The following is a 27,827-nucleotide window of genomic DNA, read 5'->3' as shown; positions in this document are numbered from 1 at the left end:
GTTGATGTGGATATCTATCGTCGCTTTTACTCGTAGTCCTTGAGCCAGCCCTTCTCCTTGGCCTCCTTGAACATCTCGGTGATAGCCTCGCGTTCTCCTTGCACTAGATCCGGGTGCCAGAAGTCGAAAAGCAGCAGCACACGGTCTCCCTTCTTTCCATTGTGCCACACCTCGTGGTCAAACGCGTCTGTCGGCCACAAAAACCACACATCAGCTGCATGAACAACACTGAAATCCAATTTCACGTCTTACCATCCAGGATGAGGGCCTTGCCTTCTTCCCACTGCCGCGTCTCGTCGCCAACGCGAATACCGCAGCCTTCCGGCACGAACAACGGGAAGTGACAGCGCAGTCGGATGTTACACGGAGCCGAGTGCGCCTTGATACTCGACTGCATCAAACAGCGTCAGTCGTCGTACAGTCTTATTGACACGCTTTGGCACCTCACCTCGGGCTTCAAGATGGAGAAGAACGAGTAGGCAAACGGCAGCCCCGCCATGAATCCAGGGATGTTCTCCAGAATCTCCACTGTCTTGGGGCATTGCACTGCAAAGTCTGCCTGGCGCCGTCCCTGCGTCACGTACGAGAGCCAATCCCAATGTCCCTGGTGCAGCTGGTGCTCCTTGTCGTAGACCTTGTAGTCGCTGGCTTCAGCCTCCGGCGTTTCAGCCAAAGCATCACGCTGCGCTTTTAGAGCCAAAAATTCGTTCGTGATGGTCTCGCGGTTGGCCTCGAGGTGCTTCACCCACTGGAACTTGCTAGAGTCGTGCCACGGAGCAGACTCGAGGCCCGGGAAGCAGAAGAGCGTGGGTGACGGCCGCGGCTTGGCTGGGGTTATACAGTGATGGTCGTTAGAGAGTGATTGGACGGTGCTATGGATGCAGGAAGGGGCGTACCCGTCGTCAGGCACAGCGCCGAGCGGAGCAGTGCAGCGCGGTGCGCCATTTTGGCAGATAACGTGTGGCGTACATATTCGTGTACTATACACCACACTTTACACTATGTAAGTACGAATCGATCTTTTGACTTCGACGTGCAAATTTTAGGAGTACTAGTGATCGGCTTCAACGTGCCGGTAGAAAAGTTTGAGGGTAACGCGAGGCCAGGGCGCCTGAGCTCATACTGCGACTCACAGCCTTCGAGGCGAGAGAGAGCCTTTCTGTTGAGGTTGTAGCTCCGTGGTACAAATACGCAGCGATCGACCTGCGTCTTCTGCAGGAGCACTGAACCGACCGGTGCAGGTTAACAGTTCCGACCTCGCTCCAGGTAGGTGCACAACGCGCACCAGGGTTTAGGAACTATAAGAATGGAGAGATCAGTGAACCTTTCTTTCGGTTTCACAAGTTGTGAATCACAACTCACGCGAAAAATGCTGAAACAAACTATTTGCGTGCTACCAACATTGCGTCCAGCTAGGCCACAACATGAGGAGATACTACGGTCTTGGTGTTCGTCAACACCAGGTTTTTTGCGTAGCTCTAGGTATTGTTGACTGCTTGTTGCATGCAGTCACCAGCATATTACCATTCGCTGGGATCACAACACGAAAGCAAGCTGGTAGAAACAGTACCAGCGCGAATGGCACTAATACGTTGAGATGCTAGCTCAGAGTTCATTGCTCAGGTAGTTGCGGCGTGGAACAATACACCCAACGGCTATGATAGAGCAAAGAGGTCATCTTCTAGCTTACCCCCGCCAGCAGCATTGCTGGCCAAGCAACGCAAATCTGCGTCTGGGCCGATTTTCTTCGGTGAAACTGACAGTGCTGAGTATCATGATGCAGCGCATCGTATAAGACGTACGGCGAGCGAAATGGTCAGGGTGGTGATGTCCGAGTGGTAGGCGCGGTTTATTTGTCAAGCTTTGGGGCTCAAGACCGCTCTGGACTACGCGTGTGCCACGATGGCCAGTCCGATGACTAAGCAGCGAAGTCTTTAAGGCCAAGAAACAAGATGATGCTTGCGTATGTATGTTTGAAACAGCAAAGCCTTTCTGATGGCAAACTACCAAGGTCTCCTGCCTGCCTTTACTTTGTTTACAAAGGAGGCCTCGCTTTGGTGAGCTTCTGAAAATCTGATGTGGGTCGATAGGTGCCGTTCATACGGGATCCCGTCACCAGAGGTAAATTGCGCTCAAGAACTAGGAGACTCAGCTCCGGATGTCGCCGTCCTTCCGCTTCTAACCTGCAAAAAGTGCCTAGCGGAGCGGTGACTTTAATACAGCGCTGCTCGCTGGTCAACATGGTATCCTCCCATCTAAAGCAGCTGACTACGATGTTTGTAAATAAACTCGAGGGAGCTATCACCCGTAGTTGCGCCTAGCTACAACGATCGAAATGGCCACCGCAGGTGATTGAAACACACAGGCCAATGATGCAACGAGTTCTTCACTGACAAGTGTTTGCTGAGGCTCTGATCGCCACGTCGGACAAAGTTGTCGGTTGCACCTGGCTTCAACTTGGTCTGCAATTCCAATCGGGTGCGCCCTTTCGCCATTGATTCGCGTTATGCTCGGAAGAATAACGCACTCGCCTTCCGCCGCCTCCTTCTCATTCCTCATCTTCCAGCTGGGGGCAGAGAGCTCGCGAGACGCATGGCCAGACGACGAGACGACAACGAAGATGCCAACATCGTGGCGGACGACCCCGATGACCTCCTGGATGAAATGTTCACGGAGCGCAGTGACAGAGACGACGACGACCTGATAGTCTCCATTGACTGGGTAGACAACCTCAGGCCAACCGATACCGCCATGGGCTCGAAGGAGAGCGACCCAGACACCGATATACCCAGCACATCCACCTCAGGTCGCTCTAGCACGAGCAGCGCCACGGAACGACTCCCTGTTCTGTCGAGAGCGGTGAGCCAAGGCGCGTACTTTGACGAGCGACTTCGAAGTCTGGACCCGGACCACACGGTGGGGAGGACGCGGGTCCCATGGCACTCGAAGAGCGTCTCAGACTTGAGAGGCTCCGAGTCGAAACCCACGCGGATCGTTGCGTTCGACGTCCGTGGCAAGCTTTTCAGGTGCAAAGAGAGCTTGATCGCCAAGTACCCGCTCAAGAGGCTCAACCAGATTATCACGTGCGGGTGCGGCAAAATCAGTTGTCTGGACGACGCGTTCTACATCGACCGAAACCCGCAGCACTTTGAGATGATCTTGGACTGGTACCGAACAGGTAAATTGGTGCGGCAACGGAATGTTGCTGAAGAAATGTTCAAGGACGACGCTATTTACTTTGATTTGTATGAGGAATTGTTCCCAACGACACCTGCTGGAGAAGCGCCGCAGACTTGGCCGACTACCAAGGCGCCACCGGGCCTGCCGACGCGACGGAGATCAGTCAACGATGTCGAATTGGGTCCGAGCAACTCCAAACGCGTCAGTATGTTCGCTAGCATGCCAGCTCCTATTCAACGTGCGACTCTAAAGAAACCTCCAGAGCTACCAACCAAGACAGACTACGACAAAGAGCAGGATGTTAGGTTACCGCCAAGTACGGACGAAGGTTCCCTGCGCTTCTTCCGACGAGAGAGGCGAGTATTGACGCCTACCAGTATCCCACTAGTGTTCAAGATTCGCAAGTTCGAGCAGCTGCTAGTGGAGAGTGTGAAGGGCCGAGGGAGGCTCATGGTGCGCGTGTGCGATGCCACAGGAATGCAGACGGTGGACGTCCCCGAAGCTGTAATATTTGACAGTCACTCTCGCTTTTACCTGAAAGGAGAGCGTGCCCAGCTGCAGCACAACGCATTGCTACCAGGAGATCACGTGTACACCTTTTGGATGGAGGAAAATGCCAATGCTGGAAGCGTTCAAACATCATCATCAGCCGCACTAGATATCGACTTCAAACTGCTTTTCACCTTCGACTGCAACGATCGACTAACGGATGCCATGGAGGCTGAACTGTCGCGCACAGTATCGGAATGCAACGATGCGATTCCCGTGGTAGCCCCGAAGGACACTCCACAGGTAAATGGGAAGAGTGCTTCATTTTCACCGTGCCTATTCATGCCGCCGTTGCAAGTGCAGCGCGCTCCAGAACTCGTGCCGCTGATGGACGAGACCAGTAAGACATTAAGCCCCAAGAAACGAGTGAGGCGAGGAAATCAGCAGCACCAACGATCGTCTCCGATTCGACATGCCGGAGTTGCGATCATGCGCGGAGGCCAGCCACCGCATCCACGCCCCTCCGAAGGCAAAATCACAGTTTATCGACCGGAGAAGCTGGATCTGGACCCAGAAAGCGACAGCTCCCCCTCAGTGGAGACAGTGTATCACGATATGCAGCCGTGTCTATTTCGATGAGTAACTTGTACAAAAGGCTACCGCTGATAGAATGAAGATGTCTAACGCTGATCCGACTTACTTGTTGTTTGTTCATACTCCTTGGGGGAGCAGCGACGTGAGCAATCGCTCCATTTGGCCGAGACTGTCAGCTGACAAGCACATTTCCGAGCTGCTGCAGACCTCCTCCAGCATCTCGAGCATGCCCAGGTACTCCTGGAACTCTTGAATCGTCCATGAAGGCTCAGCAGAGCCCTGGACCTCGTCGTGCCCCAGTGCCGACACACACGTTGGGCTCAAGGTGGCGCTTCGCGAGCACGCGTCGTTGGAGCTCGCGGGTTTGCATATAATGGGCGAGCGCACATTCACCACGTCGTCGTCGCCGTCATCGTCGGCCAGCACGAAGCGGGTGAGGCATGCGGTGCCGAAAGACCTGCCTAATGACTCGAAACCGTCGTAGTTGACCATCGGCTCACTGGCGTCGTCCAAGGAGCAACCGTTGAGCCCCTGCTGGCTGCCACTGTAGTCACCGCACTGCTGGTTGTCTTGGGCTTGCTCGTCGTCCTCCTGGTCCAGCTCGGGGCGGTCGTGCTTGGCCTCTTTGGCGAGCACCAAGGGTGGCGACGGTCCAGCCAAGACTGCGGACGACGGGGTCCTGGTAGACTCTGCAGTCGCGCGTGGGGCGGGCATCGGCGCTTCCAGTTGGTTCATCGCTTCGAGTCCGTCCTGGTACGTGGCGAGTTGGAGAGTGCCGTTCATGGGTGCTGCAAAGTCGCGCGTGGTGCCGGCCCTTCCTCTCTATTTCCGGCCACCTCTGAGCCGCCACCATGAGTCGAAAAATAAATGACAAGAAAGGCTGCGTACCACCGCTGCTCAATATGCTGAAAGATCGCTTGCCGCCGTCAGAGGCACGCCATCGCAGTCGATCTCCCCATCCGAGTATGTCTCTTGCTGGCGGCGATGGCGATGGTAACTCGGATGCCGGCGTCGAGGGCTTCGTGTCCGTGCCGACTGGGGCTGCGATCGCGGTCGGTGTATTGCGACGGTGCTAATTTAGGCAGAGTAAGGTGTCGAGTTGCCGTTGATGGATGTTCGACAGTCTATCGCCGGTCGTGATTGTATCGGGACGGAGTAACAGTTGGTGCTTTGGCTGCTGGATGGTTCTCGCAGTGTATTTCTGAGCCCTGTGCTGACGCATTTCACGCCATGCTACCAAACCGTTACTCGACTTGCTGCAGCTACAACTTGTACATGTAGGATGGCTTGTGAGGTCGGAGCGTGCCTGCCCGTGGGTATCTGCTTCATTTCCTGAGGTATTGGGCTGCCGAGCCCTGGCTTCAGGCGCAGTGAGTCACCTGACTGTTGAAGTCGCCACCATGGCGAACGCGCTTGGAACTGAGGCCACACCTTCGCAGACGTTTCGGGTCCTACTTTCTTATTCCGAGCGCTATCCTGGTAGTGTGCGCCACACCACGGTGTGTGCAGGATTTGTTGTCAAATAAAACAAAAATTTCGTGGAATTTCGGCTCGGGTTGCATTCAGAATAGTGACCGTCATCACTATTCTGAAAACGCATCAAAATGGCCGCAAGGGAGCCTCAGTGGAGGCAAGCGCTGAGCGCTGTGAAGAGGCTGCGAGGACATTCCGTGAAGGTAGATAGGGGTAGCACCGTCATCTGCATTGTGCCGTGGCGGTGGACGCTAGAAGGGGGTGCAAGCCAGAGTATCTGTCGCGAGATCACGAGAAAGAGGTGCTGGAGGTGATCGCCGAACGATCTCGCACTGGGAGCTGCCTGGATGAACCTGAACTGCGTTCCATCATCCGTTGATGTGCTCTTGTACACAACCCAATTACCATGCCCCCTGAATTCCCTAACAAGCGCTGGATTCAACGCTTCGTCAAGCGGCACAATTCTGACATCTCGGCCCAGAAGCCTCCGATTTCCGACGGAAGGAAGGTTGAGCACTCGACTGAAGAGCGTGATCTGCTAGTTGAGACTCAAGCCAATCAAAGCGTTGAAGAAGTTAAGAAGACGGGTGGAACCGGAGGGGAGCCGCCGTCTCCACCGTCCACCATCATGCGGCACCACGCGGCAGTAGCAGAGGAGACAGGGGAAGCTGACAGGGATAGCCAGCGCCGGCTCGAACTGCTTGAGATCAAGATGGAACGAGAGCTTGCAGAGCAGCGACGACATGCCGACGAACAAGTGCGAGAGTTTGAGCGGCTGCAACGTGTGCAGCTCGAAGCGCAGCAAAACCAGCACGCGCAATTGCTGGCTACCATTCAGCAGCAGCAAGCCATGATGCTGGACCTCATTAAGTCAGTTGCTGCACAAGCCAAGAACAAGGAGTAGGCATCAGATAATTGGTATGTCGATTGATTTATGACCTTCAACCTCCAGTGCAAGTCTTGTACGAAATCACCGTCGTATCTTTGGCCGCCAGACTACACAAGAACAAGCTACTAACGTAGTAAAAAAGCAAACGCTTTGCAGTCACGTAGCACACGGAACAACTTGCTTTTGACTCGTTCGAGTTGGTACTTGCTTCCACCTTTTCAGCTACGCTGCAAGCCAACCAACACTTGATTCTCGAGGATATCTTGTCATCGGGATCACCACTGGTGCGGCCACTTGACGTTGACGTCAAAGTATATGGAGACCAACGCCGGACGAAGATCACGGGTTTGAATACCACCTGATGTCAGCCCCCGCACTCCGACCACGTAATGGTCGAAGCATCTATGGATTTGCCACTGTTGCAGATTGTCATGAGCCACACAGTGAAAATCGAGGTCTCCACCAGCGCCATCACCACCTGATCAGCCAAGAGAGGAGGACGCAGCACCTCCGAAACGCAGCGTGTGTCATCGGTGCTTCATTGCCAGCTCTGGAGTAGCAAGTCAACGTGAACCAAACGTGGCCGGGACCCTTTCACCGGATCGAAAAACTCCACTCGCGACATCACATAGGAGAGATCGATCTCCGTCTCGTTCATGACTCAAACCGAAGCACTTGCAACAGCGCCCATGTGAAATACATAGTGAAATCTTGAATTGATCGTCACCAAAGCGCATACTCGATCGTTGTCCCTTTCTGGTTGGACGTCTAGAGAAGGCATGACACGTCGATCCACCGCCCAGCAGTAAACGGGTCAGGGAATCGAATGCGCCTCGCGTGGAGGTACAGCCGATCGGCTGGATGTCCACCGTACTTGTCATCGCCGACGATCGGCGCACCCAGCTCTTGCGCACAGTGAACACGGAGCTGGTGCTTACGACCGGTGCGAGGACTCAGCTGCAGCCACGCGCCGGTCGGCTCATTCCGATTGCTTCGGCGCAGTACACGCTCCACCAAGGTGCACGCCGACTTGCCATCAACAGGAAGCTTGACCTCCATCCCCTCGAACCGCTTTAACGTTTCGTAGTCACCACGCTCCGACGCCACTAGCGCTTCATACGTCTTGTGCACGGCGCCACTTCTCAGCAGCTCCGAGAACTTCGCCGCTGCGAGGCGAGAGCGCGCCAGCACCAACACCCCCGACGTCTCCTTATCCAGTCGATGCACCAACTTGAGCTCCTGCTCTTGTTGCTGGCCCCCGCCACTTCCTCTCAACCATTGAGCCATGGACGGCAAGTACCTCGCCAACGATTCCGTCAGCGCCGAGCCATCCTGCAGCAGACAACAGCAACGGCAAAACAGTCTTCAGCTTAGCCCTCTCTCACTCACTTGCATATCAGCAGTCGCCACTTGCCTGCACTGCCAGTCCGTGAGGCTTGTTCAGCACCACAAAGTGTTCGTCCTGGTGCACGACGCGCTGCATCAGTCGCGGCAGCTTCTCCCGCTCCTCCGCCGTCAGCTGCTGCCTTTGCTTCTGCAATTTCACCTCTACCGGCTGCAATTTGGACCGGAAGAGATGCGCGTCCACAGCCACCACGCAGCCCTCGCGCAGCAGCGACTTGGCTTGAGCCGCCTGCAGACGCGGCTGGGCGTCGATCGACGGCGGCGGCTGAAGGCGGATCCTGCGCTTGCGCAGCTGCGTCTGCAGGAAGCTCTGCGGCAGCGCCGGGAATTGGCGCCGCAGCCAGCGGTCCAGCCGCAGCTCGCTGTCCTGCGCGCGCACCACGTGCCGCATCCAGCGCAGCTCCTGGCGCCACATACGCTGTACGACAAGGAAGGAGATGGCTACACTCCGATGGCTACACGTCCCGTCACATGGCGCTCCATCCACAACAAGAGCAGGTCGACCTAGCCGCCTACTCCGCCATTCAGATCGATGCAAACGACACACCGCCAACAGCACAGCAGCACTGGAGCGCCGGCCAAGGCGACATGCCCCGCAGCCGCCACCACTTGACCATCGGCGACAAGAACCGGCTGCGGCGCCACCACCGCCAGCACCCGGAGCTCACGCAGGAGCAGCTGCGCGAGTGGGCCTATGCGCGCTTCGGCCAGTGGGTGGCGCGCTCCACCGTGGGCCACATCGTGCGCGCGCCCGAGGAAATGTGCGCCAACCCGCAGGCCACGCGCTTCCAGAGCGGCCGCTATCCAGACATGGAGCAGGAGCTGTACGCGGCGCTCGTGGCCAGGGCGGCGCAGCTGGGCGCAGACCTCTCTCGGCCGGACGCAAGCGTCATGAGCGACGCGCAGCTGTGGGCGGCGGCCAACGAGATCCTCAAGCGCACGCGGGGCAGCGACGAGAGCGTGTCAGTGGCCTGGGTACACCGCTTCAAGAAGAGGCACGGGCTGCACCGCTCGCAGTTGAAGAGAGCTGCTGCTCTGGCCGATGCACGTGACAGTGGCACGGAGGCGGAGGTGGAGTCGGAGGAGGTGCTGGACGTGCCGGAGCAGACGCAGGAGAGTGGACAGGTGGCTGCTGGAGCAGAGCAGGAGGAGACGGCGGCGCAGACCAGCAAGAGAGCGACACTTGCAACTGGTTCTGCTGGCTCTGCTGTTTCTACTGCTGCAGGGGGCAACCGCTCGCACTTTGTGGCGTCGGACGATATTCTGCTGCTGACGCACGTGCTGGCCGCCAAGCCGTGGGAGGCTCCGTACGCGATGGACGGATGGCTGCACGTGGTGGAGCAGATGCGCGCGGACGCCTCGTTCCGGCTCGAGAAGACGGCGGGCGCGTGTCAGGCGAGGCTGCACTTGCTCTTGGGTCACCTGAAGGCGGCCAACTTGACGGCGCTGCGCAAGGCCGGCACGGAGGACGAGTTCGAGCGGAAGTGCGCGTTGCTTCGGGAGGTCGCGACGCAGATGGGAGCACATGAACGAGCTCAAAACGAAGGCAACGATGCAGCTGCAGCCCAGGTGCCAGCACCGGTTATCCGGCCAGAAGCTGCTTTGAGTGTAGGTATGCCCGACCTGGCCCAGGAACGAGAGCGGATGGCTCAGCGTCGTCTGGAGCTAATGGAGCGCAAGATGGAGCGCGAGTTGGCGGCGCAGAAGCGTCACTCGGAGGAGCAAGTGAGTCGACTTGAGAAGCTGCATCGCGAGCAGCAGGAGGTGCAGCAACAGCAGCATGCTCAGCTGCTGGCCACGATCCAGCAACAGCAAGCGATGATGATGGAACTTATCAGGTCGTTGGTTCCTGACGCAAGTCAAATCCAGGATCAGCAGCAAGCGTAGCGTGGTGGTAATTGGTGATCATGGCAAGAGGTTTGATTGGATCCTTGGAGTATTTTTTTTCCCGGACCGACTCGCTTCGGTACAACAAACGGGATGACATTCAAAATGCTATTACTTGCTGTTATTCGCGATTGTTCACTTCACCACCCGCATCTTCGTCATTTCGAGATCCCATCGGCTTCGAGGTTCAACTTGCGCGCTACACAACCATCGCTTGGGCCACACTCTTTGCTTTCTCCGGGCTGCACAGGAGCTCGACGAGCTTCAACCCCATTTCAATGGCCGTCCCTGGACCCTGGCTGGTCACGCACATGCCATTCACGGCCACACGCTCGTTGGATCTGTAATCCACTCCCGTCATTTTCGACTCGTAGGGGTGCGTCGTGACTGGGCCAGCGTCAAGCAGCCCATGGGGAAGAAGCACAACAGCGGGTGCTGCACAAATGCCGCCGTAGTATCGGCCCTGGCGTTTCTGCTTCTGTAGCATCGTTATCAACTCCGCGCAATCGTGCAGCTGCTGAGCACCAGGCCCCTGCGCAAAAATGAACATCAATGTTCACAGTGTCAATGGCCTACCCCAAATCTGACTTCGACTTCGATACAGCTCGCAGGCTTACCCCTGGGCACATGATAAGATCGAAGCTGAGGTCTTCACACGTCTCGATTGCAATGTCGCCTTGCACCTTGGTGCCTTGCGACATGGTCACGATATTCTGCAACTTGCGTCCAACGCTGGCCAGGGTCACCTTCATTCCACCGCGCGTTAGCACGTCTGCCACCGCGATGGCTTCGATCTCCTCCGTCCCATCAGCCTGGGTCGATGCCAAGCAGATACACCTGGTTAACGACTTCCCGCCTGAAATCCAGAGCAAGATACGTACAATGGGGATCATTACGGCGCGTGGCTCGCCTTCCACTGTCGACATACTCGCGGTTGTTTGGAAGCGTTGAAAAACACAAAGTGTTGTGTTTTCACCGCGGACCCTGCCGTTGGGAGCGACATGTACACAGCAAAGTCCATACAGGGTTTCAGTATACTTATGCCCTCTGTTGCATTAACGGTGGCTGATAGCGTTGCTGCTATCTTCAATTGCGAGAGGGTAAACGAAAGTATCGCAGTCGACGGCGTCCAAGATCACTCTCGGTTCTGTTCTGATGGGTCCATCAGTGTCTGCGAATACCCCGGTGATAGCGGCACTTGGAAGGCATGAACTGTGGATGCACCAATGGAGACGCTTCGTCCGGCTTCCATGCGTATGACGAGTTTGTCCACCCATGACCAGAAGTACGATGCAGCAACACGTCCCCACCACGAGTTTTCAAGTTGGATTCACGAAAACTATCGCTGCGCGAGAAAATCAATGACTTTGTAAAGCGTTGCGACCATGGCAATATTGGACGGACTACCCGTGAAACAGTGCTCATTTTTTTATCGGTCGCGGCGATGTAGACGACGACAGGTGACCAGCAATTGATTGCGATCAGAATCACGTTGAAGCGGTTGAGCAACATTCGTGGTAAAAGCGCGCTCGTGCAGTAGGTCTGCACGGTTTGTCGACAATTTCGCGACATACAAGAACCGCGTGGAAGCTGTCACTGTTCACACCACAGAAACCGTGCCTGTCGAGGATATCTTGGCGTAATGTTTTGAAAGGTACTGCTTGAAACCTGAATTTTCATGCATCAAAATTACGCCACTGCTGGTGTTGGCATTGCAAGACAACCACAGGGTGAAAGCCAGCAAGCGCTACCGACGCGAACCTCCGAGCATCAGCAGAATACAACCCCCGTGCACCGCAGACATGGCGGCGTAGACGATGGCGATAGTGTGGTGATACGGCGGAGATATCCTAATTTGAAACGGTTTGAGGTGCGCGTCGAGGTATGTATTTTGCAGCTTCCAGTAGCAGTAGGTGTACAACGCATTGTACAAGCACATGACCGCATGCACGCCAAGGATAATACCCCACCAGACTGCGAAGGCACAGAAGGCAAGTCACGTCCGTCGGGGCAGCATCGTACGCCAAGGTTGGCGCGTCTGGTGATTGGACGTTGAAGTCGTCTCCCTCGCAAATCTAATATCATATTCGAGAATTTTCTTTATACTCTTCGTATTGGCTGAAAATACTCCCATATATCAGCGAATCGAGGCGCAGTGGCACATCACTGCGCTTTGGAGCCATTTACTTTTGAGTGGCAATAAACCGATGGCGGCGAAGACGGCGGCGCAGGTGACCAAGGACAAGGAGGAGGGCGCCTCCGAGTACCAGAAGCAGAAGAAGGTCGTGGCTGACCTGCTCTCCAGCGCCGAAAGTGCGTGCTTTCATTGCGCCTATTGCAACAATTGGTTTTGTGACAATATTGTAAACTCCTGCAGATGGCGACCTGGAGATGCTTGAGAAAACGGTGGAGGCCCTGCAGGTGATGGGCGTCACGGACATTAAGGAGACGCTCATGGACTTCAAGGACGCTCACAAGCGCACGGCGCTGCACTTCGCGGCGGCTAAGGGGCGCCGCAAAGTGATCAGCTACATCCTAGACCGCGCACCCAAGTGCGTCGAGTGCGTGGACGAGGAAGGCGCCACGCCGCTGCTGTACGCGGCCAAGGAGAACGAGTTCTCGGCCTTGAAGCTGTTGCTGGCCTACTTGGCGGACCCCAACACGGCTATGACGAACGGCACGACGGCGCTGCACGAGGCCGCGGCCAACGGAAGTATCCGCACGGTGAAGCTGCTGGTAGAGAGGAAAGCCCAGCTGGAGGCTACGACCAAGAATGGCACGCCCCTGCACTTTGCGGTGAGCGAGGACCGTGAGAAGACGGTGGCGGAACTGCTGCGTCTTGGTGCCAAGGCGGATGTGACGAACTCGGGCGGCGTGACTCCACTGATGCTGGCTTGCCTAATGAACAAGCCTGTGGTAGTGAAGGAGCTGCTGGAGGGTGGCGCAACCTTGTCCCTTGAAATGGAGGGCGGACTCACGGCGCTGCATATGGCTGCTGAGACGGGGTTCACCGAGGTGGTGCAGGAGTTCCTCAACTGCCGCCTGGAGGACACGAAGGACGTGGCTAACCTGGCCTCGGCCACTGGCGCCACTCCGCTGCAGCTGGCGGCTGGCATGGGCCACCACGAGATCGTGACTCTGCTGAAGCCCTATACTAAGGGGTTTGAGGACGCTGATCTGGACAAGCTAATGGCTGAGGAGAAGGTGAAGCTGGATGCGTACTACGAGCAGGCGGCGAAGAACAAGACGACTGCTGCTCCCGCCTCGATGAACGAGCCTCAGACCACGGAGGAGAAGCTGGAGGCTGAGAACCAGCAGAAGCTTGCTGAGATTGAGAAGGAGGAGGATATTGCCGTACCTGAGGCCGTCGAGGTGAGCGAGGAGAAGAAGGCGGAAGCCACTAAGCTCAAGAATGAGGGCAACAAGGCGTACCTGGCGAAGGACTACGTTTTGGCAGTGGATCTTTACTCGCAGGCGATTGACATCACGCCGGCTGATGCCGTGCTGTACAGCAATCGTTGTGCTGCTCATCTGGGCGCGGGTGACGCCAAGCAGGCGCTGCACGACGTGCGCGTGTCCAAGAAGCTGCGCCCGGACTGGGCCAAGGCGCTTTTCCGCGAAGGCCAGTGCCTTGAGGCGCTTGGACTTTTCGAAGAGGCCGCGTGCGCGATGTGGGCTGCCATGCAACTTGCTCCTGATGACAAGCTGCTGAAGCGCCGATTCCAGGCATGCGTCAAGCGTGGCCGTTCGGACCACCAGGAGAAGATGAAGACTGCTGAGAAGGCTTGAGATGTAGGTGTCATGGACTAATATATGCATGGCCTCGTAGCTCACCCTGCTATTGCAACGAACACCAACCAACAACGTGTTAAACCGTAGACAAGGCATCGATCATTGGCAGATCAACTCCAGGCATGAACGTGATGCTGATGAACTCATACCGGTAGCAATTAACTTTCACCCGTAATACCGATGCCAGAAGCTGGAGCCAACGACCTGATAAGTTCCATCATCATCGCTTGCTGTTGCTGGATCGTGGCCAGCAGCTGAGCATGCTGCTGTTGCTGCACCTCCTGCTGCTCGCGATGCAGCTTCTCAAGTCGACTCACTTGCTCCTCCGAGTGACGCTTCTGCGCCGCCAACTCGCGCTCCATCTTGCGCTCCATTAGCTCCAGACGACGCTGAGCCATCCGCTCTCGTTCCTGGGCCAGGTCGGGCATACCTACACTCAAAGCAGCTTCTGGCCGGATAACCGGTGCTGGCACCTGGGCTGCAGCTGCATCGTTGCCTTCGTTTTGAGCTCGTTCATGTGCTCCCATCTGCGTCGCGACCTCCCGAAGCAACGCGCACTTCCGCTCGAACTCGTCCTCCGTGCCGGCCTTGCGCAGCGCCGTCAAGTTGGCCGCCTTCAGGTGACCCAAGAGCAAGTGCAGCCTCGCCTGACACGCGCCCGCCGTCTTCTCGAGCCGGAACGAGGCGTCCGCGCGCATCTGCTCCACCACGTGCAGCCATCCGTCCATCGCGTACGGAGCCTCCCACGGCTTGGCGGCCAGCACGTGCGTCAGCAGCAGAATATCGTCCGACGCCACAAAGTGCGAGCGGTTGCCCCCTGCAGCAGTAGAAACAGCAGAGCCAGCAGAACCAGTTGCAAGTGTCGCTCTCTTGCTGGTCTGCGCCGCCGTCTCCTCCTGCTCTGCTCCAGCAGCCACCTGTCCACTCTCCTGCGTCTGCTCCGGCACGTCCAGCACCTCCTCCGACTCCACCTCCGCCTCCGTGCCACTGTCACGTGCATCGGCCAGAGCAGCAGCTCTCTTCAACTGCGAGCGGTGCAGCCCGTGCCTCTTCTTGAAGCGGTGTACCCAGGCCACTGACACGCTCTCGTCGCTGCCCCGCGTGCGCTTGAGGATCTCGTTGGCCGCCGCCCACAGCTGCGCGTCGCTCATGACGCTTGCGTCCGGCCGAGAGAGGTCTGCGCCCAGCTGCGCCGCCCTGGCCACGAGCGCCGCGTACAGCTCCTGCTCCATGTCTGGATAGCGGCCGCTCTGGAAGCGCGTGGCCTGCGGGTTGGCGCACACTTCCTCGGGCGCGCGCACGATGTGGCCCACGGTGGAGCGCGCCACCCACTGGCCGAAGCGCGCATAGGCCCACTCGCGCAGCTGCTCCTGCGTGAGCTCCGGGTGCTGGCGGTGGTGGCGCCGCAGCCGGTTCTTGTCGCCGATGGTCAAGTGGTGGCGGCTGCGGGGCATGTCGCCTTGGCCGGCGCTCCAGTGCTGCTGTGCTGTTGGCGGTGTGTCGTTTGCATCGATCTGAATGGCGGAGTAGGCGGCTAGGTCGACCTGCTCTTGTTGTGGATGGAGCGCCATGTGACGGGACGTGTAGCCATCGGAGTGTAGCCATCTCCTTCCTTGTCGTACAGCGTATGTGGCGCCAGGAGCTGCGCTGGATGCGGCACGTGGTGCGCGCGCAGGACAGCGAGCTGCGGCTGGACCGCTGGCTGCGGCGCCAATTCCCGGCGCTGCCGCAGAGCTTCCTGCAGACGCAGCTGCGCAAGCGCAGGATCCGCCTTCAGCCGCCGCCGTCGATCGACGCCCAGCCGCGTCTGCAGGCGGCTCAAGCCAAGTCGCTGCTGCGCGAGGGCTGCGTGGTGGCTGTGGACGCGCATCTCTTCCGGTCCAAATTGCAGCCGGTAGAGGTGAAATTGCAGAAGCAAAGGCAGCAGCTGACGGCGGAGGAGCGGGAGAAGCTGCCGCGACTGATGCAGCGCGTCGTGCACCAGGACGAACACTTTGTGGTGCTGAACAAGCCTCACGGACTGGCAGTGCAGGCAAGTGGCGACTGCTGATATGCAAGTGAGTGAGAGAGGGCTAAGCTGAAGACTGTTTTGCCGTTGCTGTTGTCTGCTGCAGGATGGCTCGGCGCTGACGGAATCGTTGGCGAGGTACTTGCCGTCCATGGCTCAATGGTTGAGAGGAAGTGGCGGGGGCCAGCAACAAGAGCAGGAGCTCAAGTTGGTGCATCGACTGGATAAGGAGACGTCGGGGGTGTTGGTGCTGGCGCGCTCTCGCCTCGCAGCGGCGAAGTTCTCGGAGCTGCTGAGAAGTGGCGCCGTGCACAAGACGTATGAAGCGCTAGTGGCGTCGGAGCGTGGTGACTACGAAACGTTAAAGCGGTTCGAGGGGATGGAGGTCAAGCTTCCTGTTGATGGCAAGTCGGCGTGCACCTTGGTGGAGCGTGTGCTGCTCCGAACTGCAGCAGTAGTAATGCTTAGAACATTACGCCGGCAGTTTTTTTCCTTAGCGTAATTTATCAACAAAAACAATCCTGGAACCTTCTTTCGGGCCAGGATCGCATTCAGCGACACGACCTCTCGACCACCTAAGAGCGAAACCAACGCCCTTTCGATCTAAGGGTGGTTTCAGATCATCTCGAGCACTGGGGACAGTCGATGAACTCGTTGTTGACGACGGTCCACTTGTTGTGGACCATTAAGCTGGGCACGCGTCCAGTCTTGACAGGGATCCCCGCGTCCTTAAACTTGTGTAGCCAAGCCATGTTTTTGGTCTGGAGCGCGCTTCGCTCGTCGACAATCATGCGAACGACGCAGCCTTCTTCAAGCGCCTTCAGAATGGTCTCACCAATGCGATCATTCGTAATGGACATGTGGCAGATGTCCAGCGAACACCGTGGCGGAGTCGTTCCTGCAACATTGGTACAACCCTACGACATCGGGTTGAGAGCAACACAGTCACTGTTTGTGTTGCTTGTGTATTTTATTCCACTTTAATTACCAATTTACTTTCCAAGCAATTCTCACTCAAACTCAAAAAATGGTGGGATCTTAAAAATGGATTAAGTACGATCCCCCCCGCCTCCCATTTTGTTTTTGCCTGAACCGGGAGCGAGGCAGCTAGGATGCCGAGGAAAGGGACGCTCGCTACGCGCGCGCGCACGAAACCCACCACGAGATCCAAGGGGGGGGGAAGAAGATGCCGAGTACGACGAAGAAGGCACGCGTGGGCACACGTTCAGAGGAAATCAAGAGTAAGCAAGTTTGATGGAGAAGCTGGTACATCCTGGGCCCTAACACGCGTGTGATTAATGCTGTTAACGCTTGCTACAGAGCGACGCGAGTCACTTCGAGCGCAAAAGCCGGTCGACTACGTTCGTGCTGCTCATGGATTCGTCAAGGACATGAAAGCGACGACAACTACGAACCGGATAATGACCCGGACGATGGACTAGATGATGATAACGTGAACGCTGTGGATGCCGTCGAAGTGGACGACGAACTGATTGACGACGCTGCCGTCGACAACCGAGATCATGGCACTGCGGAGGGGCCAAGTTCCCGTACGTTGATTGTCTGTGTTGTTTGGTTATGTTACGTGAGTGTGTTGTTTCATTATGTTGTTTGATCGTTTGTGTTGTTTGCTTAGGTTTTGAAGACCCGAATGAAGATGTTGGTGCTCGCGAAGACCCGAACGATGCTGCTGCGGCGGATGCTGCTCACGAGAATACGCGTGATGAAGATGTTGCTGCTCGCGAAGGCCAGAACGATGCTGTTGCGGCAGATGCTGCTCACGAGAAGACGCGTGATGAAGATGTTGCTGCTCGCGAAGGCCAGAACGATGCTGCTGCGGCGGATGCTGCTCACGAGAATACGCGTGATGAAGATGTTGCTGCTCGCGAAGGCCAGAACGATGCTGTTGCGGCAGATGCTGCTCACGAGAAGACGCGTGATGAAGATGTTGCTGCTCGCGAAGGCCAGAACGATGCTGCTGCAGCGGATGCTGCTCGCGAAGACCCGAACGATGCTGTTGCGGCGGATGCTGCTCACGAGAATACGCGTGATGAAGATGTTGCTGCTCGCGAAGGCCAGAACGATGCTGTTGCGGCAGATGCTGCTCGCGAGAAGACGCGTGATGAAGATGTTGCTGCTCGCGAAGGCCAGAACGATGCTGCTGCAGCGGATGCTGCTCGCGAAGACCCGAACGATGCTGTTGCGGCGGATGCTGCTCACGAGAATACGCGTGATGAAGATGTTGCTGCTCGCGAAGGCCAGAACGATGCTGTTGCGGCAGATGCTGCTCGCGAGAAGACGCGTGATGATACTGTGGAGGGCACCATTTCCTGTGAGTCGTTTTACTATTATTGTGTTGCTATTATTATGTTGCTTGCTAATGTTGCTTGCGTATGTTGCTTGATTTTGTTGCTGCTCGTTGTTGGTGGGTTCCTTTATTTAGCGCTAGGAGCTGGATCAAAACGAGACAAAGGACCAGCGCGCTCAAAACCGTCACAGAAAAAAAGAACGAGAGCGTTGCTCGACGAGACGGATAGTGATAGCCGAAAGGCGAAAATGCCACACAAGAACAACCATACGCGCCAACCCGCCCGAAAGCCAACACGTCGAACAAAAACTTGGGAAGCCCGTGAAAAAATGAAGAAAGCCCATTCACCAGTCACAAACTATGTGCCGGAGCTACCACAAAAAGCGTTTGACAGTTGGGACGAGTTTGAAGCAACATTGGAGAGCTACGCGGTCAAGAACTACTTGTGTTTCCGAGTTAGAAGCTTCGAAATCCGGGCTAAGCACAACAGGTATGTACGTGTTATGTTGTTTTAGGTCTTGTGTTGCTCACACTAAAAATTCACTTTATGTCAATTTAGTCGGGCTGGAGCAACACAGCTTCCACTCAAAATGACGTACAAATTTAAGCGAATGTGGTGTACGCATGGAGCTTCACAGACTTCTCGTGGTGAGGGCCTACGCGATCATGACTCGAGGTATACCGGATGTGAAGCAGGATTTCATGTGCGTTCGGAGAAGATTGTCGAGGACGGGCAGGTCAAGTGGCAGGCGTGTGTTGTTCCAGGCTCGGAGGTGCACCTACAGTATTATCGGAACCATCTACTTGATACTAACCGAATATTGATGTACAGATATTGCTGCACAATCACAAAACCAACAAAATCATCTTTGACTCGTACCGCGGAGCAAAGTCGATGCCTCTTGCACCCCAGGTCCGCAAAGAACTGGGTCTATTGACCGAAATGAAGACGCGCACTGCAGACATTAACCGATATTTGTCGGATAAGCTTGGTGGGTGCTTCTGGTGAATCTGGCTTCTCTATTGTGTCGTTGTTATTGTCTACCAGTAGTAGCGAAATTTAACTATCTCTATTAACATTGTTTTTTGTACTGGTATGAGGACAGATATGGTTCTAACGCCGCAGCAAACACGAAATATTCTGCAACGTGTACTGGGAACGACAACCATTGAGCGATCCAAAGCTATCCTGGATTCTTTTGCTGGAGAGAATCGCGAAAACGACGTCCTGCTTGTTCAGGATCAGATGGATATCACTTGCGTCATTGCGATGCAGACATCGATACAAAAACGTTGCTTTGAGCAGTGGGGAGACAGCTTGGTGATGGATTGGACTCACGGTACTAATAACCTGGGGTATCATCTTGGTAATAGCGACATTTGTGAACTGATATTTATTGCACCTGGATAAGAGGTATGATAACAGGACTTTGATTTGGTTGTATTATATAGGCAGCCTCGTTGTCACCTCCGCTACAGGAAAAGGAATTCCCGTGATTGACTTCTTGGCACTTGACCAGAAGGCGGTTACGATGGAGCACATCATTGAGTTTTTCAAGCGTAAAAATCCGTCTTGGAACGACATTCAAACCATCGTTATCGACAAGGACTTTGTTGAATGGCGCGTCCTCGAAAAGGCTTTTCCTGCTGCTACTGTTCTTCTCTGTCAATTTCATGCGCTGACCTATTGGCGGAAGGTCTGCCGAAGGACCAAATTTGACCTGACGATGGTGCAGAGAGACTCAATGGAGACTGCTTTCGCGAAGCTGATCTACTGGTGCGTTGCACGTTTCAGGGTATTAATGTTGCTCTGTGTGTTGCTTATATTTGTGTTGTTCTCTATGTTGCTGGTTATTGTGTTGCTTGTTGTGTTGATTTCAGTAACACCCAGGCAAAATTTGAATCTGAGCTTGCCATTTTTACTCAAACCTGTGCGAAACAGTGCCCTGAACTTCTGAAGTACTTTCAGGCAAACTGGAAAACCTGTGCCCCGATGTGGGCAAATCACGTCCGAGGTACATTCTTCACCGCTGGAAATACCACAACCAATCGGATCGAATCGAATTGGAACCAAGTCAAACTTCTTCTTGGCAAGAGGCCACAGATCGACTCAACCATTAGTGGACTTCTAATTCACCAAGTCACAATTATTCGACAGCAGATCACTGCCATCCGCAAGCACTTGACTACATCTCGGCAACCTGAATGCGTTCCAGACTTTCTTACACTCGTGGCGAAACATCTGAGCGACGACACACTTGCAAAAGTTCGCTGCCAATGGGACCATTTCATGGTCACTTCTGACAACATGGTGTGTGCTAAGCGAGGGTCTGACGTAGGTGAATGGGAAGTAAGCATATGGGGGCATGTGTATCAGTGCAATGACTTCGAGTGGTCATGCTCATGTCTGTTTTACTGCACCTACAACTTGCCTTGCCAGCACCTGATGTATATTGCTGCCCGCGTCCACCGATTTGAGAACATGCCGGCGCCAAGCGTTCCTCCACGCTGGGATATGGCGGTAATGTCAAAGCTGGATGACGATTTTAGAGGTGGGGTAGCATCGCTTCTGGCTGTACAAGACAAGCTGCGAATCACTGGAGAGTCGTTCCCACACGACGGCTTGACGCAGTTTGCAGACGACTACGAAAATAGTGGAGCAACACAAGCCGTTGAAGCAACACAAGAACCTTCTACAACCGTTACAGTAACACAACCAGCAACACAAGCCGTGACATTAGATGCAACACAACCGCATATCGCGACATGGAAAGAGGGCGAATCTCGTCAGCTTAACCGCCGAGTGATCTACGTGAAAATGCGGCGTCGTGAGCGTGCAAATGTCGTGGTTCTTTCCTCGGAAGAGAAATATTGCTATGCAAAAGCCGCATTTGAGCCAGTAATGGAGCATCTCGCGGGGTTGTCCAGTCCTGCGTTCTACACAGCATTGAAATCGTGGAGAGAGATTATTGATAAGAGTATGCGAGAACTGGGTACTAGATCGGCGGGAACCGCGACAGTCTCACATGAAAATATGGAGTTGGATGAATCGGATGAGTCGGATGATCTTGAGGGCGACAATGAAAGTGATACGGCTTCTGATTTCACTCCTGCAGACCTCATCGATACAATGAACATGATTCAGGAGCTAGATATACAGGAACACGGAGTATGTGGTACTATTGCAAACGCTCAGCTTGCGGATGTGAAACAAGAATACATTCTAGACGACATGGAAACTCCAACTGCTGGTCTTATAAAGATTCCAACAATTAAAGCGAGATCAAGTTCCAGTTTCAGTGGTGGCCGGACTATCACTTCTTCTACAGTCCAAACACTGACCCAAACTTGGGGACGGAAGACAGAAACGTGCCCAACCAAGACGCCGCTGCCTACTCACCGACCAAAGCAGAAGATCACGCGAAGGGAGGGCAATATCCAACCAAATCTACCGCTCAAAAACACGGCCAAGTAGAAGTACTCAAGTTACCCCAAGCGAAACCCCGGCACAATCGACAAAAAAAATGAAGCAAGCTCGACTGGAGACGACATCTAAACCGCAAAAGCTAGCGGCCATGACGCTTCCGGATAAACGTGTGCCACCCCTGTCCCGGGTACTGGAGTGGGCCTGCAATAACAATGACAGGTACCACATCAGCGAGCTGCTTCAAAATTGCCCTCTTATCATGGAGGATGACTTCGTTGGCGCACGTACTGCACGGTGCAGACGTGAATATGTTTGTAGTGGTGACTATGACTACAATTACGTGATTCCCAATACCTTGGTGACGAAATTGGACGCGGTAGTAGAAGCAGAGAAGATGAAACGGAAACAGTCGAAGTACTTTGGCAATGTCTCTGATTCGGACCACCTCGAAGGTACAACAGAAGAGATAATCGCCTTCTTCCCGGGGGGAACGCCAAAGTTCACCAGGTTCGTCGGATGTGTGTTGCTGTGGTGCTCGCAATTTCACAATGTTGCTTCGTACAACGTTGTGTTGCTGTCATTGTGATGCTGGTTGTGTTGCTTTAGTTTACTAACCGCTTGCGTGTTTCCGGCTTACTTAAGTGGAGCTGTCTATTGAATGAAATCGTTCTACGACATCCGCAGAAAGTGTGACGCCTGGTTGGCAGACATGGAATGGGTTCTCTCGACCAAATGGGACAACATATTGGCAACCCCAGAGCTTTTTGATGAGGAAACTGATTCGGACGAGTTGACCCCAAGCACAGCAGGTGAAAAACACAAAGCGCTGGCGGACGATGTTACTAAAATTCTTGGCGATGCATGTCTCGGCTCCACGTTTCGGCTATCTAGTGGTGTGGGCACCGTAAAGGTGGATCATTTGGTCGGCATATTGGCGCGAGATCGAATGCTGAATGATATGATCATTGACTTCAGCCTTCGTTGCATATGCAACTCACTGGGGGACTGCTACACTATGGATTCGCACGCTCCAACGTTTGGGCATGGGAAACCACCAACGGATAGGATTTCAAGGTTCCACTACGTTGTGCTTCCCGTCCACCTAAGTGATATCCATTGGGGAATCATTATTGTCCACCTGAATTATCAGCACGATTTCCCCCGCATCAATTCGTACTATTACGAACCTTTATGCAGCAATGCATATCGAGCTACTATGGGAGATAGATACGAAGGGACGGTGGCTAACTTTTTAAGAGAATGGCATAACGAGACAATGCCAACGGCGGAACACCCGGTTGAAGCAAGTGGTGTGTGGCTCGGCGTTCCTGAACAACCTGACGGAACGTCGTGTGGCGTGCTATGTATTGCTCAAGCGTACTCCATGATGAAGGACAGTTTTCGTTTGACCCAGACCACTATTACGCGCGACGATGTAGCTGTCATGCGCCTACGAATCATGTGGATGATACTTACGCAGCCAGATGTGACAACTAGAACCAACAAGATCGCTCGAGCAGTAGCTGATACCGATGTAGACTTACTCGCAACTGTTATGAAGTAACTGGTGCCGATCGAATGGATTGTTTTAGCCTAACATCAATGCCTTACAGCGATGAGCCTATATTCCTCTTCACTCTGTGTTTTTGTGTCCTCTGTTATTGCTTCGCTAGCATAATGTTGCAGCATTCTTCGAGCACCACAGTGTGTGACATCACGTAGCCTGCGTCGAGCGCGGGCGCTCCGGCTGCGACTGCCAGACGCATTGCGTCTTCGTTTTCCTCGGCAAACATCGCTACAAGTTCTTCATGTGCGTCCAGCGCCATCTGCAAATACTTGGTCATTATCTGCGATTTCTCTTCCATCCGCTCAATATACTGCAATCTAGATCGCAGTAGCTCCTTGCACAGACGCGTATTGTGAGCACGAGAGTAGTGGCGGTGATTGCCAGGAGGGGGAGGGGCCGCTAAAGGAGTCAAATGCTCGGTATTTGCGGCGTTGGAGGCGCTGTTGCCTTGGTTCATGTGTCGTCGTCCTTCGCTGTGAACTCTTTCGGATATCTCGTCGGATCTGCTGTCTACTGAGAATATCTGCAAACCACCTCCGTAACTTTTACGATAGCTGTAACTTATCGGGAATAGATTACGCGTCGTGCTCATCTCCTTCTCGTGTGTTGCTGTCGTGCGGTGCTCCTAGTGGTGCCGAACCCTGTTGTGTTGCAGCAAGGCCTGTCGTTTTGTTGTAATTGTGTTGCAGGAACGCCATCCACACCGTGGTCTAGCGGCCAGGCCAAGATAGTACACGACCTTGTCCTCGGCGTCGGCGTCTCGAGAAAACCACCGCACTGACGAGACGTTTCGTGCAGGGCGCGTGTCCTGCATTCCGACTTATCCCGGATAAAATCAAAATTATCCAGATACACACTTTCCTGTGAGACTTGATGAGGTCAACAAATTCAGAGCGAAAAGTTTGCCAAACCTGTAAAACCATATGCCAAGCACATATCCATTTCCACAGGTTTGCAAACAATCGCTCTCAATTTGTCGATTTCACTATACTTTGTTCAAGTGATTCTGAAAACGAATTTTCGTTCCGCTCTGAATTTGTCGGCCCCATCAAATCTCGAAGGTTACCTCGTTAAATGAATAGAATATTACATTCTGGCAGAGGGCCTCTAGAAAACCATAGTGTTGCAGAATGAGAGCGGACGCGAAACCGCTCTGAATTTGAAACAGATGCCTATTTTTCTGGATATTTAATGGATCTAGCTAGCATCGCCAATTTCTTTTTTGGAACTTACCGTCTTAACATGTACGACGACGCAGAGTGATAGTTAGGACGCAGAGTTCATTTGCTACACCACCAACTGATAACATGACTTTCGAATTAACTTTTGGAAAATACAAGGGCACGCCCATCGAAGAAGTATATTCTTCCGACCCTGGCTATTGTCGATGGATGCACAACCAACCCAGTCTCAATATTACTGAGGATATCAAGATTTTCCTTCACTCCAAGTTTCTAAGCAATGATAATTCGTATATGATGAGTTGGGGCAAGTATAAGGGGAAGACGCTAAAGCAAATTAGTCGCACCGATTCTAATTATATCGATTGGCTTCATAAGAACCCATTTGTAATTGAAAAATGCCCTAAGCTTGTAGAGGCTTTAGAGCTTAATAAAAAAATATCTTTTTTTAAGTCGATGACTGCATTACGATTGATCCTAATATATAAAGTCCTATGATATAATAATGAAAGGATATATCTATAAGATCACCAACGCGGATGAGTCGATTGTGTATGTACACTAACTCTCGAGCGACGATGGGCTAAACATTCAGTAGCGTATAAGAGATGGATCGAAAGTAAGGTAAGATGTGGTGCTATGATTTACCATCATTTTCGCGAGCATGGTATTGAAAACTTCAACATTCACTTAGTCAGTGAGCATGAAGTTGAAGAACGTAAGAATCTTCTTCAATTTGAGCAGCTTGTAATCGGTTCAACTAAATGTGTCAATAAGAACGCAGCATGGGAATCAGAGGAAGACAAGCTCGCAAGCAAACGAAAATATAATCTTGCCTATAACAAAACTCACAACACTGAAGTTTGTGATTGTGAATGTGGTGAGACATACACACGCGGACACAAAGCTCGACATGATCAAACAGAGCGTCATCGCTATGGTATTGCATCTGATGAAGAAAGACAACAAATTGATCGACAACGTGAAGAAGATGATTCCACGCGTAAAGAAGCTCTAAAAGCTCGGCGAAATGTTAAAGTTGAATGTGAATGCGGAGGTTCATATCCGAAATCTAATAAATCATTCCACGTTCGTAAATCTAAGGTACATCTTCAGTGGATAGCTGATCACCAGTAAGTCAATCATTCTTTTTGTTAGCTTAAACGACTACTAAAGTTCATCTATTAAGCTGTGGTAAAATCTAAAATCTCACCCGTTAGACGATCGTAGGAGAGCTCTTGCTCACTCACAACCAATACGAGCATGTTGGTACCTTGGCAACCAGCATTAACACCACTTACCTGAATAGCCTGGGGTACATCACGTTCCGTCAGGCGGCTAACATCAGCAATGAGAACACGGTTAGTTAGCGACCACGTCTGATAGTCAAGAAGACCATTCACCAGCTCAGGAGTCAGATCACCGTTAATCGAAGCAATCTTAGCGATTTCGTTAGTGAAGTGGTGGAAGTCATAGTCGTGGCTGATGTCAAACGTCTGCTGAGAACCAATACGAACGTTAAAGTTGCGAATGCTCGAACCGGGGTGAAGAGTCCAAGGAGCCGAATCAAACGGACTCTGGAACTCCTGTACAGCAGCAGAAGCAAAACTACCCGTCTGCTCAGCAAATGGAAGGAGGATAATATACTTAGCATTCTTAACAGACGCCGATAGCTGGTGATCAAATGCAGCATTAAGCTGAGTCGACTGCTTACCGTTGGTAAAACCACTATGCATAACAATCATTGTATCGAACCTTCTTAACAGGCTTAGAAATGATTGTCTGGGGGTTCTCGAGATGGACGAACGGTACATACAATCGAGAAGTAGTGAATGGCATGTACGTGTCATCAACAGTTGGCTCAAGTGCATTGACTACAGCACCCCAAGAAATGCTGAATGGAGCAGAAGCAGCAAGAACACCAGCCATAGGATTACCGGTGGAAGAAGCTGAAACCATTACCGGACAGGTGTTGCCACTCGCAAGAGTAGTACTGGTTAGCGACATACCCTTCGACGCATCTACAGCAACAGACGAAGTACCCTGGTTAACGCGGAAACGGAGACGGATCTGAGGGTTAGCCATCAAGTCGAGCTCCTTGAAAATCGGATGGAGGTCAGTTAGCTTAACCTTTAGCATATAGTTCCACGTTCCCATGATGGCGTTAGCGGTAGCAGCACCAGCTACAAAGGCACCACGAGCAGTCTGATTCGAGATAGTGGTAGACGCGGCAGCTCCACCTACCGACGGCCATGACGTAGAGAAATCAGAACCGGCATTAGGAGGGTTCGACAGAAGTCGGCGAACAAAGCCATCGTTAGGAATGGACGCACCACCCGAGGGGCCAGTGGTGGCAAACGAAGATGAGAATGCAGTATTGTTTGAGTATCCATCTCCAGTAGTCGAGCTGGTAGCAGAACTGTACAAAGCGGACTGAGCAGCATCCGGGTAAAGGAACGACTCTGCTCCATGCTTCTCAACGTACTGCGTGCTGTAGCTTGTCTGCGCGCGGACATTGTTCCAAAAGAGCTTGTAGTCAGCCATGGAAATAATGGTCTTACCATTTAGTTCAAGAGACATGCTATCAATGACATTCCAGTTGCCACACTTTAGAGTAGCACAGAAACGATTAGCAGCAGCAGTCTGAGCAGTAGCACCATTCTTCATTGATACCTTGTATGGGAGCATGATGTACGCATCGCGAAGGCAAGCAAATCCTTCGGATCCGTTAAGCTGAGCAGTTGCATCCATAGTAATAACACCATTCTGATACGATCCCTGATTAAGATCGATTACAAACGGTACTCGCTTGCCAGAAGATACCTTGATCTCCGGATCGCTCTTGAGCGAGCTCTGGTACAAATATTGGTCGGATAGTTGAGTTTCACTCATCGTTGATTGTATATGTTTTCTAATATAGTTTGCACGAAATTAAATATTATGAGCAGCCTTATCAAGCCGATTACATCCGATCATGATCTTGATCGAACTCGCGAAAAAAATTGGAGTTCATCTGGATGATATCTATGAATCGAATGAAATCACAAAGCCGATATCTAAGAAAGGTTCATATCTGGTTCTACTACGACCACTTAATCTCGATGTAGGACACTGGACGGCTGTCCATAATGGTGAATACTTCGATAGTATGGGCGAGGCAGCCCCAACAAAGTATGGTATCGGTAAATACAACCCCAAACACGTATGGCGATTTTTGTGGACCATTCTTGTATGCTATGGCTCTATTCCAAGCAACATAAGAAACCGCAAGTATTTTCAAAGATGAAAGATTTAAATTTAACTATTCTTTAGTTTGGAAAATATAGATTAATCATGTATCCCGAATTAACGATCTCCAGTCATATTCCAGGTCCCAAGCTGACCAAAGCTTTCAAGACTGGTAAGCTAAGTCTTACAGCTGACCAACTCAAAGGTAGTGGTTCTGTTATTCATCTTCACCCCGCTTCATATGAGAAGGCGCTCAAGGCTCGCAAGGCAGGTCGCGGTGTTCGTCTTGACATCACAAGACACGAAGTCAAGAAGGGGTATAAGCGCGCACAAGGAGGTTCAATCTGGTCCAAGGTATGGGGAGGCATTAAATCAGCGCTCAAGTTTGCTAAGGACTCAG

The 27,827-nt window shown here is 53.2% G+C and overlaps 10 protein-coding genes across 10 annotated transcripts; 5 read left to right on the top strand and 5 right to left on the bottom strand.

The window, feature by feature from the left end:
* Positions 1–26: 26 nt before the first annotated feature.
* Positions 27–945, bottom strand: KRP23_9220 (Aspartate beta-hydroxylase domain-containing protein 2; the record flags this gene model as incomplete). The annotated part of the gene is made up of 4 exons (XM_067894750.1): positions 27–187; positions 253–391; positions 449–828; positions 897–945. The coding sequence occupies 4 exons, from the start codon at positions 943–945 to the stop codon at positions 27–29; spliced, it is 729 nt and encodes a 242-aa protein (XP_067742397.1).
* A 1,647-nt stretch (positions 946–2,592) lies between these two features.
* Positions 2,593–4,308, top strand: KRP23_9219 (uncharacterized protein; the record flags this gene model as incomplete). The annotated part of the gene is made up of 1 exon (XM_067894748.1): positions 2,593–4,308. One exon carries the CDS (start codon positions 2,593–2,595, stop codon positions 4,306–4,308), a length of 1,716 nt encoding a protein of 571 aa, XP_067742396.1.
* Positions 4,309–4,380: 72 nt separating this feature from the next.
* On the bottom strand, positions 4,381–5,046 carry KRP23_9218 (uncharacterized protein; the record flags this gene model as incomplete). Its single annotated transcript, XM_067894747.1, has 1 exon — positions 4,381–5,046. One exon carries the CDS (start codon positions 5,044–5,046, stop codon positions 4,381–4,383), a length of 666 nt encoding a protein of 221 aa, XP_067742395.1.
* A 1,096-nt stretch (positions 5,047–6,142) lies between these two features.
* KRP23_9217 (uncharacterized protein) lies at positions 6,143–6,640 on the top strand (the record flags this gene model as incomplete). The annotated part of the gene is made up of 1 exon (XM_067894746.1): positions 6,143–6,640. The coding sequence occupies one exon, from the start codon at positions 6,143–6,145 to the stop codon at positions 6,638–6,640; it is 498 nt and encodes a 165-aa protein (XP_067742394.1).
* A 753-nt stretch (positions 6,641–7,393) lies between these two features.
* Positions 7,394–8,444, bottom strand: KRP23_9216 (Ribosomal large subunit pseudouridine synthase C; the record flags this gene model as incomplete). Its single annotated transcript, XM_067894745.1, has 2 exons — positions 7,394–7,957; positions 8,040–8,444. 2 exons carry the CDS (start codon positions 8,442–8,444, stop codon positions 7,394–7,396), a joined length of 969 nt encoding a protein of 322 aa, XP_067742393.1.
* Positions 8,445–8,500: 56 nt separating this feature from the next.
* Positions 8,501–9,916, top strand: KRP23_9215 (uncharacterized protein; the record flags this gene model as incomplete). Its single annotated transcript, XM_067894744.1, has 1 exon — positions 8,501–9,916. The coding sequence occupies one exon, from the start codon at positions 8,501–8,503 to the stop codon at positions 9,914–9,916; it is 1,416 nt and encodes a 471-aa protein (XP_067742392.1).
* Positions 9,917–10,115: 199 nt separating this feature from the next.
* On the bottom strand, positions 10,116–10,842 carry KRP23_9214 (Protein DJ-1-like protein B; the record flags this gene model as incomplete). The annotated part of the gene is made up of 3 exons (XM_067894743.1): positions 10,116–10,448; positions 10,534–10,728; positions 10,798–10,842. 3 exons carry the CDS (start codon positions 10,840–10,842, stop codon positions 10,116–10,118), a joined length of 573 nt encoding a protein of 190 aa, XP_067742391.1.
* Positions 10,843–12,123: 1,281 nt separating this feature from the next.
* KRP23_9213 (Ankyrin repeat and protein kinase domain-containing protein 1) lies at positions 12,124–13,705 on the top strand (the record flags this gene model as incomplete). The annotated part of the gene is made up of 2 exons (XM_067894742.1): positions 12,124–12,229; positions 12,294–13,705. 2 exons carry the CDS (start codon positions 12,124–12,126, stop codon positions 13,703–13,705), a joined length of 1,518 nt encoding a protein of 505 aa, XP_067742390.1.
* Positions 13,706–13,866: 161 nt separating this feature from the next.
* Positions 13,867–15,279, bottom strand: KRP23_9212 (uncharacterized protein; the record flags this gene model as incomplete). The annotated part of the gene is made up of 1 exon (XM_067894741.1): positions 13,867–15,279. One exon carries the CDS (start codon positions 15,277–15,279, stop codon positions 13,867–13,869), a length of 1,413 nt encoding a protein of 470 aa, XP_067742389.1.
* Positions 15,280–15,335: 56 nt separating this feature from the next.
* Positions 15,336–19,101, top strand: KRP23_9211 (Ribosomal large subunit pseudouridine synthase C; the record flags this gene model as incomplete). The annotated part of the gene is made up of 5 exons (XM_067894740.1): positions 15,336–15,740; positions 15,823–16,085; positions 17,037–17,266; positions 17,353–18,048; positions 19,073–19,101. 5 exons carry the CDS (start codon positions 15,336–15,338, stop codon positions 19,099–19,101), a joined length of 1,623 nt encoding a protein of 540 aa, XP_067742388.1.
* Positions 19,102–27,827: the final 8,726 nt, after the last annotated feature.

Source organism: Phytophthora ramorum (genome assembly GCF_020800215.1).
Source record: "Phytophthora ramorum isolate Pr-102 chromosome Unknown Phyram_PR-102_s0008, whole genome shotgun sequence".
In the NCBI taxonomy this organism is placed as follows: Eukaryota; Oomycota; class Peronosporomycetes; order Peronosporales; family Peronosporaceae; genus Phytophthora; species Phytophthora ramorum.
This window is presented reverse-complemented; position numbering and strand designations above follow the sequence as displayed.